The 15,870-nt window shown below is 42.8% G+C and overlaps 1 protein-coding gene across 1 annotated transcript in view; it reads right to left on the bottom strand.

Annotated features, from left to right (window-relative positions):
• pkhd1l1.1 (PKHD1 like 1, tandem duplicate 1) overlaps positions 1–15,870 on the bottom strand; it is a 137,915-nt gene that overhangs the window by 107,185 nt on the left and 14,860 nt on the right. The window contains exons 14-18 of the mRNA XM_078398424.1: positions 15,711–15,800; positions 9,845–10,101; positions 8,568–8,653; positions 6,426–6,585; positions 1,616–1,751 (exon numbers count right to left, since the gene is read on the bottom strand). Coding sequence (XP_078254550.1) covers positions 1,616–1,751; positions 6,426–6,585; positions 8,568–8,653; positions 9,845–10,101; positions 15,711–15,800 — 729 coding nt within the window. The remainder of the gene's footprint in view (positions 1–1,615; positions 1,752–6,425; positions 6,586–8,567; positions 8,654–9,844; positions 10,102–15,710; positions 15,801–15,870) is intronic.

Raw genomic sequence — 15,870 nt, forward strand, 5'->3', positions numbered from 1 at the left:
GCACTCTTTCCAGCTTAACAATTGGAAGCTTTTTCCAGCAAGGTGGTCAAATTTCAACATAATACTTCAAATGTGACCTCGCCAACGTGCTGCACAATTGTAACATAACATCCCAACTTCTATACTCAATGCCCCGAATGATAAAGGTCAATGCACTGAAAGCTTTCTTGACAACCCTATTTACTTGTCATTTTCAGGGAACAATGTACCTGCATTCCTGAATCAATCTGCTCTACAACAATCCCAAAGACCCTGCCATTCATTGTGAAGATCATGCTCTGGGGTGACCTTCCCGAAATGCAGCACTTTCACATCTGCATTAAACTCCATTAGCCATTCCTCAGCTCACGACCAGCTGATCAAGTGCCTGCTGAAGTTTTTAATAATCAACTTCACTATGCACGATATGACCCACTTTAGTGTCATCTGCAAGGTTATAATCATGCCTTGTACAAATTGTTGATGTAAACCATAACTAAGGGCTGAATGACCTCCATCTCCACGATGGGCATGATTCAATGAATTAAATTTCCCCAGTTATTCTTTTTCCACCATTTCTCCAGTTCCAACGAAAGCTCCTATTGAATCCTCTCCCATTGGGTTTTCATATCACGACACCTCACGGCTTAAGAACATTCACCTAATTTCCTCTCTTGCTCTTTTGCCAATCTCCTTCAGTCCAGCTACTGGAGTTTGTGTGGTCTTCCTGTGATCATGTGGGTTTCCTCCAGTTGCTCCGAATTCCTCCCAAATTCTAAAGATGTGCAAGTTTGTAGGTTAATTGGCTTCGGTAAGTTGTAAAACTGTCCCTATTGTGTATGATAGTGCTGGTGTATGGGGTGATCGCTGGTTGGCGTGGATTCAGTGGGCCAAAGGACCTGATTCTGCGTTGTATCTCTGAGGTCTAAAGTCTAAAGTAAAGCCTACTGATCCTCCTGCATCTGGAAAGAGTATCTCCTAATTTACTGGAACAAATCCCCAAATTACTACACCAATCGTCATATTATTGTGACTGTAGCACTAATAAATGGTTGGATAGGCATTCAGTGTGCCCTTGCCTGACCCTGGACCCCAATACGTTGTGCTTTCTTCAAAGTAGCAATCTCATCGTCAGCAACAGCCCTACACTAAGCCTGGTACCAAAAAGGATCAACACTCAAATTTTGAACCCAAGGGGGCTGAGAGAATGTTACATTCTTCCTGCTCACATTGTTTAGGGCCTTCACTGATGGAGCTTGCAGGAAACAGCTAAATCCTGGACATGAGCTTGGAAAAAACTGCCAGCCCACATAATTTATATTGAGCTTTGATCACGTGAAGCACCTCAAGGTGCTTTATAAAAGTTTTATCAAAGACATTTAGACTCAGCATCATAATGAAGATCTAACAAGGTTTTAAATGAGCTCTTGGCGTTCAGGGAGGAAATTCTAGAGCTTGGAACCAGGCATCTTAAGACATAGTTACCATGCTGAGAGATTAAATTTGAGGATGATCAAGAGGCCAGGTTTGGAAGAGTGCATAGATTGTGGATGCCTAGAGAAGATACTGTAAATCTACAGTGAATAGAGTTAATTGAGGCTATGTTTCTTGACTGTTGCATTCAGCACTGGTATACCTGTGTGTTCCTCATTGTAGGTGAGTCTATACCAGTGGAATGAGCAGGAACCAGAGTCCCAACATGGACTGGTGATGGTAACCTTTTGAACTTCATTGATCGCATTTCCAATTGTCCAGTTCTCCAAGGTTACAACCTAAAATTGTAAAATAAAGGAATGATACATCAAATCTGGACAGATAAAACCTATACACAACACTTCAACTAAACAAATTACAATACAGAAACAGAAACATAGAAAAATAGGTGCAGGAATAGGCCGTTCGGCCCTTTGAGCCAGCTCGAAGGGCAGAATCATGACTGATTATCTAAAATCAGTACCCCGTTCCTGCTTTTTCCCTATATCCCTTGATTCCTTTGGCCCTAAGAGGTAAATCAAACTCTCTCTTGAACACATCCAGTGAATTGGCCTGTGGCAGAGAATTCCACAGATTCTCTGGGTGAAGAGGTTTTTCCTTATCTGAGTCCCAAATGGCCTACCCCTTATTCTTAAACTGTGACCCCTGGTTCTGGACTCTCCCAACATCGGGAACATTTTTCCTGCATCTAGCCTGTCCAATCCTTTAAGAATTTTATATGTTTCTATAAGATCCCCTCTTATCTTATAAATTCCAGTGAATACAAGCCCAGTTGACCCATTCTTTCATCATATGTCAGTCCCGCCATCCCGGGAATTAACCTGGTGAACCTACGCTGCACTCCCTCCAATAATGTCCTTCCTCAAATTAGAAGACCAAAATTGCACACAATACTCCAGGGGTGGTCTCACCAGGGCCCTGTGCAACAGCAGTAGGACCTCCTTGCTCCTAAACTCAAATCCTCTCACAATGAAGGCCAACATGCCATTGGCTTTCTTCACTGCCTGCTATACCTGCATCCTTACTTTCAGTGACTGATGTACAAGCACACACAGGTCTTGTTGCGCCTCCCCTTGTCCTAATCCGACACCATTCAGATAATAATCTGCTTTCCTGTTCTTGCCATCAAAGTGGATAACCTCACATTTATCCACATTATACTGCATCTGCCATGCATCTGCCCACTCACCCAGCCTATCCATCACCCTGCAGCCTCATAGCATCCTTCTCGCAGCTCACACTGCCACCCAGCTTTGTGTCATCCGCAAACTTGGAGATGTCACGTTTAATTCTCTCGTCTAAATCATTAATATATATTGTAAATAATTGGGGTTGCAGCATGGAGCCATTGCGGCATCCCACTAGTCACTGCCTGCAATTCTGAAAAGGACCCGTTAATTCCTTCTCTTTGCTTCCTGTCTGCCAACCAGTTCTCTATCCACGTCAATACCCTACCCCCAATACCATGTGCTCGGATTTTGCACACTAATCTCTTGTGTGGGAACCTTGTCAAAGGCTTTTGGAAAGTCCAGACACACCACATCCACTGGCTCTCCCTTATCTATTCTACTTGTTACATGCTCAAAAAATTCCAGAAGATTAGTCAAGTATGATTTCCCCTTAAAAAAATCCATGCTGATTTTGACTGATCCTGTCACTGCTTTACAAATGCGCTGCTATAACATCTTTAACAATTGACTCAAGCATGTTCCCCACTACCGATGTAAGGCTAACTGGTCTTTAATTCCCCATTTTCTCTCTCCCTCCTTTCTTAAAAAAGTGGGGTTACATTGGCTACCCCCCAGTCCATTGGAACTGATCCAGAGTCGAGAGAACATTGGAAATTGATCACCAATGCATCCACGATTTCTTGGGCTACCTCCTTGAGTACTCTGGGATGCAGACCATCAGGACCTGGGGATTTATCTGCCTTCAGTCCCAACAGTTTACCTAACACCATTTCCTGACTAATGTGGATTCCCTTCAGTTACTCCCTCCCACTAGATCTCGGTCCCCTAGTATTTCTAGGAGATTGTTTGTGTCTTCCTTAGAAGACAGAACCAATATACTCATTTATCTGTTCTGTCATTTCTTTGTTTCCCATTATAAATTCACCTGAAGAAATTCACCTAAATTCAGTCTGAAGAAGGGTCTCGACCCGAAACGTCACCCATTCCTTCTCTCCCGAGATGCTGCCTGACCTGCTGAGTTACTCCAGCATTTTGTGAATAAATAAATTCACCTGTCTCTGATTGTAAGGGGCCTACAATTTGTCTTCAATAATCTTTTTCTTTTTACATATCTAAATTAGCTTTTAGAGTCAGTTTTTATATTCCTCGCAAGCTTTCTTTCAAGCTCTTTTTCCCCCTCTTAATTAACCCCTTTGTCCTCCTTTGTTGAGTTCTAAATTTCTCCCACTGGCCAATTTATATGCCGTTCCCTTGGATTTAACATGTCGAGCCTCCTTCCCCGTTTTATTTTTTCGCCAGACAGGGATGAACAATTTTTGGAGTTCATCCATGCGATCTTCAACCCTTTAAGTATAAATTTGCCAGTCTATCCTAGCCAATTCCCAGTCTCATACCTTCAAAGTCTCCTTTCTATAAGTTCAGGACGTTGGTGTCTGAATTAACCGTGTCACTTTCCATCCTAATGCAAAAATTCCACCATATTATGATCACTATTGCCCAAAGGGCTTTACACAACAAGATCGCTAACTAATCCTTCCTCATTGCACAATACCCAGTCTCGGATGGCCTGACCTCTGGTCGGTTCTTCTACATATAGCTTTATAAAACCATCCTGTATACATTCCAGGAAATCCTCCTCAGCGCTGGATTTGGTTGGCCCAATCTATATGTAGATTAAAGTCACCCATGATAACTGCTGTACCTTTGCTGCATCCCCAACCTCCCTACTGCTGTTTGGTGGTCTGTAGACAACTCCAACAAGCGTTTTCTGCCCTTGGTTATTTTGTAGTTCTACCCATCCGGATTCTACAGCATCCAAGCTAATGTCTCTCCTTGCTATTGCATTTATCTCCTCTTTAACCAGCAATGCCACCCCACCTCCTCTTCCTTTCTGTCTATCCTTCCTAAATATCGAATACCCCTGCATGTTTAATTCCCAGCCTGGGACACCCTGGAGACATGTCCCCGTAATTCCAACTATATCATATTCCTTAACTACTAACTGCACATTCAATTCACCCACCTTATTACGAATGCTCCTTGCACAAAGCTTTTCGGTTTGTTTTTCTTATCTCCCTTCTACCTGTTGCTTCTGTCCTCCTTTTATGTCCCTCTGTCTCCTTGCATTGGTTCCCATCCCCCTGCCCTGTTAGTTTAAACGTGACCTTTCCTACACTCTCTTTCCCGTTAACTGCACTCATACGCTTCCACGTTGTTGACTCCACCCCCCTCTGTTTAGTTTAAACCCACCCGTGTTGCACTAGCAAACCTGCCTGCCAAAATGTCAGTCCCCCTCCAATTAAGGTGCAACCTGTCCCTTTTGTAGCCTGAAGAGATCCCAGTTATCTAGAAATCTAAATCCCTGCACTCTGCACCAACTCCTCAGCCACACATTCAGATCATCTATCTCCCTGGTTCTACCATCACTAGCATGAGGTACTGGAAGCAATCCAAAGATAACCACCCTAGAAGTCCTGCTTTTCAACCTCCTACCTAGTTCTCTACACTCACATTGCAGAACCTCCTTCCTCTTCTTACCCACGTCATTTGTGCCTACATGCACAACTACTTCCAGCTGTTCACTTTCCCTCTCAAGGATGCTCTTAAGTTGGTCTGAGACATCTTTGCAAATTTTTTGTCTTAATAAAATATGCTTTACCTTAATAAAATATACTTTACCTAGTTTGGCCCTGCTATTTTATTTTGATTGCAAGACATTTGTGCAAACCAATTGTAGGAGTGTGCTTTCTTTTAGTTTTTTCTTTAGTCAGAGGGTGGTGATTCTGTGGAATTCATTGCCACAGACAGCTATGGAGGCCAAATCATTGGGTATTTTTAAAGTGGAGATTAACAATTAATCACTCTTTGATTAGTAAGGGTGTCAACGGTTATAGGGAGAAGCCAGCAGAATAGGGTTAAGAGGGAAAGATACTGTAGATCAGCTATGATTGAATGGCGGAGTTGGCTCGATGGGCCTAATGGGCTAATTATGTCCCTATGACTTAAGTCAGGGAGTAAAGGTCTGAACTCCCACTCTTAAGAGTCCCAATGATTGTGGCTGGAGATAATGGCCTTTATTGGCTGATGTCCAATGGTCCTCGTTGGGTGGTTCCACATTATAATAATGCTCACAGCTTTTTAAGCATCGGGCTGGTGCCCACTTGGGAGTAGGTTCTGCAAAGTCACAAGGAGTGCAGGAGAACCCAGTCAACACTTGATGCTGCTGCTGAGAAATCGCACGGTTAGCACAATTTCTGGGGGGACACAGCAAGTAAACCGACAGTGACTTCCGACCTGTGACTGGGCTCCCACAAAGGTACAACGCTTTTTGCTTGCCCCCTCACTGTGTGATAGTTCAACCATTGTAGACGCTGGCAGATTCCAGGGGCTCATGGGGGCAGGGGAGAAAATGCACTGCTCAACACCAAGACTTTCGTGGACCTTAACCCATACACATCTGGTAAAAGCAGACCGTGAGTTGGCCTCAGGTTGTCTTGATCAGATGCTTCTGCAAGAAGTCTGAAGAAGGGTCTCAACCTAGAATGTCACTCATTCCTTCTCTCCTGAGATGCTGCCTGACCCGCTGAGTTACTCCAGCATTTTGTGTCTAGATGCTTCTGCAAGGTCATCTGAAAGTGGCGGAGGTGAGAATGACCATAGACCTCCACCACTGTGACTCACCTGTTCCCATTAACATCAAAGGGGCAACTGCATGCTGCTCATGGGAACTGTGCTTATTGTTGTTCGTGGTTCAGAACTGACCTGTTTCTCATGGACAACATGGGAGAATGCATAAATCCTCTGATATTCATTGACAGAGTCCGCTGTCTGCTGATCGGTGTAGGACGTGTTCTCAAGGTACACACCAACAGATACGAAGGAAGATGCAGAGTTCTCCACCAATAGCGCTTCCATGTAATATCTGTGAAATAAATCATTTCTGTCAATCCTGGGGCAAAGAGCTGTAAGAGCAAGGAGCTCACCTGTTACAGAGTGAAAAGGTGCACCATATCCCTTCCTGCACAACACCTCAGGTTTACACTGACTCTCATGGACAATATGTCAGCCATTTTGCACAAAGTAAGATCCACATAAGAGAGTGGTGTGGCTTTGGAGGGGTTGGCTGTATTTCAACCATGATTGATTACTATTCCTGGCTCTGTGATTCAGAGTTTGGATTGCCAGTAAATGTTTGGATTGGACCCATTAACAGTCCCTTCCCCTTCCCCTAGTTTCATTGATTTCATTGGCTGGCTGGCTTCCCTGTGGGACTAAAAACTATCACCTTCATGAATCTGAATAATAGATGTAGGAGGGTGAGTTTTGATTCTCTCTGCCTTGTTTAGTGAGACTGCTTCATCACATTAAATAAAAACTGACCTGTCTGTTCTACGTCTGACGGCAGTGGTGGTGGAAAGACCAGTTACCTTACCAACAATTTCAGCATTACTGAAAAGCCAAAAACTGCAGGTTTTGGACTCTCATTCTTTAAACCTTTCTCTGAACTGGCTTCTGTTATAGGGTCATAAGGTCATGTGAGAGGAGTAGAATTAGGCCATTCGGCCCCTCGAGTCTATTCCGCCATTCAATTATGTATCTCTCCCTCCTAACCCCATTCTCCTGCCTTCTTCCCATAACCTCTGACACCTGTACTAACTTGTTCACCTGTTCACTTGCAGCTTGCTGACAAGGTTTGATGACACTCCTGCTGAATGAACATGGACCTTCATTGCGGGGGGTCCCCATGTAAATGCAAACTGTTGTTGTTGCAAAGTAACTCACAACACAGGAGGAGGCCATGGAGATATTTTAAATATTTTAAAGATCAAAGAATTGACGATTATGAGGAACTGGAGCAGGAGGGGAATTGAGGGCAGCAGAGAGCAGCCATGATTGTATTGAATTGTGGGGCAGGCTTGAGGGGGCTGAGTGACCTCCTTCAGTCCTTATTTTCTTGTGGCAGTCCGGTTCATTTAGGTTGGGGACTCTCTTCTTGACTACCGGCACTGCTGCCTGTGTCCACCTCTCGAAAAGCGAAAAGATATTCTGCTGTTCATTCTATTTATTCAAAAGCCAAAAAATTTGGTCTTGGGCCTGATATGGGCCTGTACATTTAAGCATCCTTTGGCATCACTTTTGGGGAGTGTGAGTCAGCGAGTCAGAATGAGGGATGTTGTCTTAAAATATTCCTATGTCTTTCAGTACGCTGTTGGTATGGTCATGGTACGCCACAGAGATTGTTTCTGTGCTGTATGACTCAATGAATAGAATTTATTCCTTCATTTGCAAAATCTTATGGACTACCTCTATTATACTTTGTGAGACCTCAGTAAATCAAGCCCAACTTCAGTGTCCCACTGGGCAGTACGATCATCAAGCAATCATATGAAGCAGTTAGTAATAAACTACGTCAACAGTTTCAATGTTCAGGGAAGAAAATATGGAGATGGCTTCGGCTAACAAGGTTTTATCCCAGAGATGGTGCCATGGTGATGTAATTGAGACAAATATAGTTTGCTGATTTGATCTAAGATGGTTTTATCAGCTGAAATTCCTGACTCCTCTGCCCAGTATATATCAGTTCCTGAGTGCTCTCGACAAGATTTCAGGGTTATTATTTCCAAAGACAAATTTAATTTTATATGTCTCAAATTTAACCCCAAGATAAATTTTCCATATGTTTTCAGTTAAATTACACATCTAAATTTGCAATTCAGCATATTGCACAGGTGTATATTTTAAAGAGCATCGAATGAGAGTTAAATATGTCGATACCACATCAATGCAAATTACAGATGCAAATTAAAAATATGTAAGTTACATTGCATGTGTAAATTTTTTATGTAATTTCACAATTGTTGTGTGAAAGGATGAAAACTTGAAGAGTTTGTCAGGTGAACTTACCCTTTCCCTTTCTCAAGTCGCATTGTATCAGAGGCCTGGCGGTGGGATGATAAATAGTACTGCCAACTGCCATAGGCAACTTTAGCCTAAGAAATGATGAAGAGACAGAACATGTAAGATGATCACCTCCTCCTGAACTCCTTCTGTACTTCTAATTAGATATAGAAGTTTGCATCTGTTTATCACAGTGACCAATTTGTGTGCCTTGAGCTTACTAGACAACTTCATACCTTTGGAGTCTTTCATTGAGAAATTTCAAATGAGGCTTTGCTTCATTGTACTGTCAGGGATGTGCAAACTGTTACCCTAGCCTCTAAAAAAGGCAAGACCAACCTGATTATCACAGAATGCTACAGTTCTAAACAGGTTCTTTGGCCCACTGAGTCTCTGCAAACCATAAATCCAGCCATTTTCTCTAATCCTACAATATTCCTATTTTTTTCGTTCACATTCCCATCAACATCAGATTTTACAACTCACCTGCACACAAAGGGCAACTTACAATGCATAATTAACCAATGTATTAGCATGTCTTTGGGATGTGAGATAAAACAGGAGCGGCCAGAGGAATTTCAGATGGTCACAGGAAGAACATGCAAATACCACGCAGACAGCACCAGATGTCAGGATTGATCCCGGGTCTCTGGTGGTGTAAGTCAATAGCTCTACCAGCTGCACAACTGCTGCAGATTTTACAGCCTGCACTGCTTTCGGGCCTCCTGTCGAATTTTATGTAGCTGTGCAGCATCACTGTGCGTGCCTTGGGTTCACTGTACACACGCAACAACTCCAATCCTGGGCCACCTGCTCCTTTCTGAACATGACAGTCCAGCAGAATTTGGATCCCGGCATCTAGCTCTACAATATGCAATATCAGGCACTCACCATTTTCCTGTCTATCTCTGCTAACCACAATCATTCCGGAGGAGAAAATTTACAAACTGCAGATTCAATTGCAACAGATATCAAATGATTTAAATGTTCTTACAGTGTTTCATTTTAAAATCTATCAGGAATTCTGAGGGACAAAATTTTGAAACTAATTCAAATGTGCAAGACTGTTTTCAATAGTTATTGAGTATGACTCTGTCACACTGGTGTCATGAGAGTCTAATCCCATTTTCTTGTCTTATCACAGTTCCAATCCTCCTCACTGTCATCGTTCGCTTTCATATAACCTCAACATTGGTCAAATCTACCATCTGGTGTTGAATTCACCTGAAATGTAGTCAAATCAATAAACATTCAAGCATGATTACACTTGTCTGCTTACGTACCTTGTCCTGAGGAAGCCCAGTTAAGCTAAAGTAAAGTTCAAATACGCCTCTCCCTTTGATATAGAAACGGTAATTATCAGTCTCTGGAGCAATGAAGAACCCACTTAGACGTGTAACAGATGGACACCATGGTGTGGAGGTTTTATAAAAGGCCTCCTCTGTCCAAGATGTGTTGTATCCCACTGTACTTTCATTGTAGTTTGGCAATTCACGCAGATTGCCATTTTTCCATGTTTCCACTTTCAAACCTCTACCTCCTAAACAACAGAAAGTTGATAGAGTCAATATATGCAAAGAGAAGCTACATGCCCACTTGTGTCCCATCAGTGGCGTTACTTTTAATAGGATGCTGGGTGTGTAGAGTTCATGGTCTCTCAATGGACTCATCGCCAGCAGCAAAGCACAAAGGTATAGAGCAGAGGCTGGGTGCACTTCACACCTGGCCACTCAGTTGTACTGTGGCACAAAGAGACCAGCCCCACTGGTTTTATTTATATTTTTCATTTTAATGTTTTTTAATGTTAAATTGTTTAACATCAATATATTTCAGTTTTTGGAGTCTATTTGAACTATTATTAGATATCACCAAATGGGGATGTGGGTATAAGGAATGAGCTACCAGACAAATAGTTCAGGGAAGTACAAATAACAACATTTAAAAGACATTGGAACAGGTGAATGGATAGGAAAGTATTTGAGGGATATGGGCCAAATGCAGGTAAATGGATGAGTTGCGCCAAAGGGACTATTTCTATGCTGTATGACTCTATGACTATGATAATTGAATGATCTTGTGTGGCTGTGTTGGAAAAACAGTTCACCTACTGTTTAAAAGTAAATTGAGGCAATCACAAATCTTCCCAGCGATTAGATCTCGTTAGGCTGTGTGTGGAAAAACAGTCACGGCCTCAAAACCTGCTGGTCTGAGCACTACAACCAGTGAATCTCAATAACTAAGGAGAAGAACTGGTACACAGAAATAGTCATAGAAAAAAAAGCATTTAGTCCAAGTAATCTGGGTAATTCTCATCTGTGACAGCTAGTCCGTACCTTCCCACTGAATAAAGGCTCCAAATTCCCATTGCATTTTAGAAGTAACTATCTTATGTTTAAGATTCATCTCTTTCACATCAGAACATAAAAAGAGGTAATAATGTCTCTCCAGTCTGATCTGTCATTCAATAACTGTTCCAATCCACTGCCACAATGCCACTTTCCCGCACTCTTTCCCGACCGCTCACCAGCCTTGTAGTTGAAATATCTATCAATCACTGCCTTCAACATATTCACTGACTGCCTCTACAACTCTCTGGGTAGAGTAGAGAAGTCAAAGATTTCCCACTCTTTGAGAGAAGAAATTCTTCCTCTTTGCTGACTTGCAAATTCTGAAATCCTGCCCTCTAGTTCTGGACGATCCCACGAGGGGAAAAATCCCCTCAGCACCCACCCTGTTGATCCTAGCAGCAGCAAGTGCCTCGGCGGCAGTGTGAACCTCAATAGCGGTGGGGCCTCAGCAGCAACGGCAGCCTCAGCGGCGGGGGGGCCTCGGTGGCACGTCTGGGCAGCGGCAGCGAGTGCCTCGGCAATAGTGTGAACGTCGTTGGCATTGGGGCTTCGGTGGCAAGGGGAACCTCGCCAGCAAGGGGAGCCCTGGAGACCAGCAGTGGAGGGGCCTCACAATTGACTCGCGATCTACGGTCGATGAACATGGGGGGCGGGGGGGGAGACAATGGGGACCCAGGGGGGGGAGGGTGCCGTGAAAAACAATGGAGGACCCAGTGTGGGGGGACCACCATGAGCAAGGGGGGAGAGCAAAGGAGGACCCAGTGTGGAGGAAGAGGTGGGGGCACTCAAGTTTTAGAATTTGCTTCGCTGAGGATATGCCTACGTTTATTTGTTTGTTCATTCGTTCCAGTTAAGGTGCTGTGCACACAGCAGCCAGCCAACAGTCGCTTGTCTTTTTCTTTTTGTTTTCACTTATATCTTCAAGTTTTTAATGTACCTTGTTGTGTGTTGTGACTGTTTGGCAGAATAATTTCCGTCCGGGGATGAATAAAGTTTTATCGTATCGAAATGTTTGGTTTCATTAACATTAAATCTCATTCTCCTAATCTCCATTAAGACTATTCCCAAACTATTTAAACATACACTAATCCATTCACCGCAGGTACCAATCTGATAAACTTTTTTGGCTCTGAATGAAAAAAATGTATTACATTGCATCACGAAGGCTGGAAGTGATGTCAAGGATTCCCTTGTTTTAAATATCTTTCTTTAATATGCAGTGCTCCAGGTGTGCCTTTACTATCTGGCCTATAATGTTGCATCATAATTTCCCCACTTTCATACTCCACATCCTTTGCGAAAATGGTAAATATTCCACAAGCCCTCCCAAATACTTGCTTTTGTATTCAGAGTGGGTGACCTCAAATTTCCCCCCATTATACTCCACCTGCCAACTTCATGCACACCCACTTAATTTATCCAGGTCCCTTTGTGTCTACGTCACAACCTGCTCCCCACTTATCTTTACATCATCAGTAAGTTTTGTAAGCTTCTTCTCCTGTTTTATGCCAACCATATGGTCTTATTGTACAAACATCTACTGGTTCCCTTTATTCACCCAGTTTGGTACATGTTCAAAAAACTCTAAAAAATGTATCAAATGCCATTTCCCCATCAAATAAACCATGTTCTCACTGTTTTATTGTCTTGTGATTTTCTAAATCTTATTACCTCCTTAATAATGGATTACAGCATTTAGAAGCATAGAAACATAGAAAATAAGTGCAGGAGTGGGCCATTTGAGCCAGCACCATCATTCAATATGATCATGGTTGATCATCCTAAATTAGTATCCCATTCCTGCTTTCTCCCCTTGGTTCCATTAGCCCTAAGAGCTATATCTAACACTCTCTTGAAAATATCCAGTGAATTGCCCTCCACTGCCTTCTGTGGCAGAGAATTCCACAGATTCACAACTCTCTGGGTGAAAATTTTCTTCCTCATCTCAGTCCTAAATGGCCTAGCCCTTATTTTTAAACTGTGACCCCTGGTTCTGGACCACCCCAATATCAGGAACATTTTTCTTGCATCTAGCCAGCCCAATCCCTTAAGAATTTTATATCTTTCTATAAGATCCCCTCTCATCCTTCTAAATTCCAGTGAATATAAGCCCAGTCAATCCATTCTTTCACCACAACAAATCATCCGCCAACATTTCCGTCACCTACAACGGGACCCCACCACTGGCCATATCTTCCCATCCCCTCCCCTTTCTGCATTCCGCAGAGACCGTTCCCTCCGTAACTCCCTGGTCCACTCGTCCCTTTCTACCCAAACCACCCCATCCCCGGGCACTTTCCCCTGCAACTGCACGAGATGCAATAACTGTCCCTTTACCTCCCCCCTCAACTCCATCCATGGACCCAAACAGTCTTTCCAGGTGAGACAGAGGTTTACCTGCACCTCCTCCAACCTCATCTATTGCATCCGCTGCTCCAGATGTCAACTTATTTACATCGGCGAAACCAAACGCAGGCTCGGCGATCGCTTCGCTCAACACCTGCGCGCAGTCTGCGTTAACTAATCTGATCTCCCAGTGCCGAGCACTTCAACTCCACCTCCCACTCCCAGTGTGACCTTTCTGTCATGGGCCACCTCCAGTGCCATAGTGAGGCCCACCGGAAATTGGAGGAACAGCACCTCATATTTCGCCTGGGCAGCTTGCAGCCCAGTGGTATGAACATTGACTTCTCCAACTTTAGATAGGTCCTCTGTCCTCTCTTCCCCTCCCCCTTCCCAGATCTCCCTCTATCTTCCTGTCTCCACCTATATCCTTCCTTTGTCCCGGCCCCCTGACATCAGTCTGAAGAAGGGTCTCGACCCGAAACGTCGCCCATTCCTTCTCTCCTGAGATGCTGCCTGACCTGCTGAGTTACTCCAGCATTTTGTGAATGAATACCTTCGATTTGTACCAGCAACTGCAGTTATTTTCTTACACATTCTTTCATCATATGTCAGTCCTGCCATCCCGGGAATTAACCTGGTGAACCTACGCTGCATTCCCTCAATAGCAAGAATGACCTTCCTCAAATTAGGAGACCAAAATTGCACACAATACCTCAGGTGTGGCCTCACCAGGGCCTTGTCCAACTGCAGTAGGACCTCCTTGCTCCTATACTCAAATCCGCTTGCTGTGAAGGCCAACATGCTATTTGCTTTCTTCACTGCCTGCTGTACCTGCATGCTTACTTTCAGTGACTGATGTACAAGCACACCCAGGTCTTGTTGCAGCTCCCCTTTTCCTAATCGGTCACCATTCAAATAATAATCTGCCTTCTTGTTCTTGTTCCTAAAATAAATGGATGTTTTTCTGTGGAATACCTGCCTAAGAGGGAACACACTGTTTAGAATTGAAGCACTTTAAAGATGCGTTGGGATGCTGCTACTCTTGATGGTTCAGGGTTATTGTGGCTAATTAGCACAACTGCTTGTTGAGATGGTCTCTGAAGATTTTCTGAGTGTGTTCCAAATAATTGATTGGTTCAGAATAAAACCAATGAAATAAAATAAATCCCTAAAGAATTCCTGGGAAACAGTTGACAAGCTTGGTTGAATATCACCAAAAGTACACGTGAGGAACTGATGTGGTTAATTGGACCGTAGATCGATTGAGAATATGCATGTTAAATAAATCACGCAAAATAGCTTTGTGGATTGTTTTCTCCTTTCATCAAATTGTTTGTAACTCTTTTGTCATTTTTGTTAATAGGTAGAGGCACCAATAAATGTTTGCATGCGGCAAGACTTCAGAAATACCCGATTGGTTCCAAATTGCTTTGGGATGTTCTGAGGTTGTGAAAGATACTTCAAAAATGTATGTTTTTCTATAGGGTTTATGAGGGGAAATTTTGAATAGCTCCAACGACAATTTCCCTCCAAGCCAAGAATGTGCGTGCAGACAGCGTTAGTTAAGCTGAACAGGTTGTCATGGACACACAGATCAAATGTACATGAGCTATATAATTTGCTCCTATGTTATGCAGTTTATGCTCTATCTCACTGTGGAGTTTTACCCTGACCAATCAAGCCTATCAAATGCATGATGTTGTGGAGTTTTGTTATTCAAGAGAGTGAATTAAGTTATAGCCACGTCCTATAAAGTATCAATTTACACACCAGTCTGACAACCCAATTATGCAAGTGGGCTGTTAGCTCACTGGCAGAGTTCTCTCCTTTGATTCAGAAGTCCATGAGTCACTGCAGACATGAATGCAAGAGTATATGGCTGAAGGAAGACTGAGATATTAAATCAACAAACTATCTACTGAGCTGGGCTTGAATGATCCTACCAGAGCATTCCATTAACATCTCGGTTACACTATTAACCAGATTATTTGTGGCATGCATTTGGGGCAGTTTTGGCATGAGTAGATGAATGATTAAGGAGCAGAAACTGAAAGTAGGATAAATGGTCATTTTTGGATTTGAAATCAGAAAGTATTGGGGCAACTCAGAGATCAGTGACTTAACCATTTGTAAGCTGTATTGGATGAAGATACTAAATGAACTGGTGCCACATTTGCTGATGGTGCAAACATAAGTGAGTTAGCGAATTGTAAGACAGACACAAAGTGCCTGCAGAGGGACATAGATCCGTAGAGTGTGACTGGGCAAAAAGTTGGCAGATGGAGTAAATTATGGGAAATGTGAGGTAACACACTGTGGAAAGAAGAGCAAATTATTGTTTAACCACAACCTTAATGACCATTATATTTATGTATTTTAATATATATCAATTATATGGCATAGTTACAAAAATAATTTTTTTGAAGAAAATATGTTAATTAAAAATATAAACTACCTTGGAAAACTGTCCTGGAAAGATTGCTTTCTTTTGGGATCAGGCAGATTATTTGAGTTGTGTTGACACTGCGAATCTCACAGTTCTGATCTGTTTAAAATAATGAAAAACAAATAGAAACCAAAATATTAGGAAGAATTTAGATCTACATTTAGCATGA

This window comes from Rhinoraja longicauda, chromosome 4, assembly GCF_053455715.1.
Source record: "Rhinoraja longicauda isolate Sanriku21f chromosome 4, sRhiLon1.1, whole genome shotgun sequence".
Lineage (NCBI taxonomy): Eukaryota > Metazoa > Chordata > Chondrichthyes > Rajiformes > Arhynchobatidae > Rhinoraja > Rhinoraja longicauda.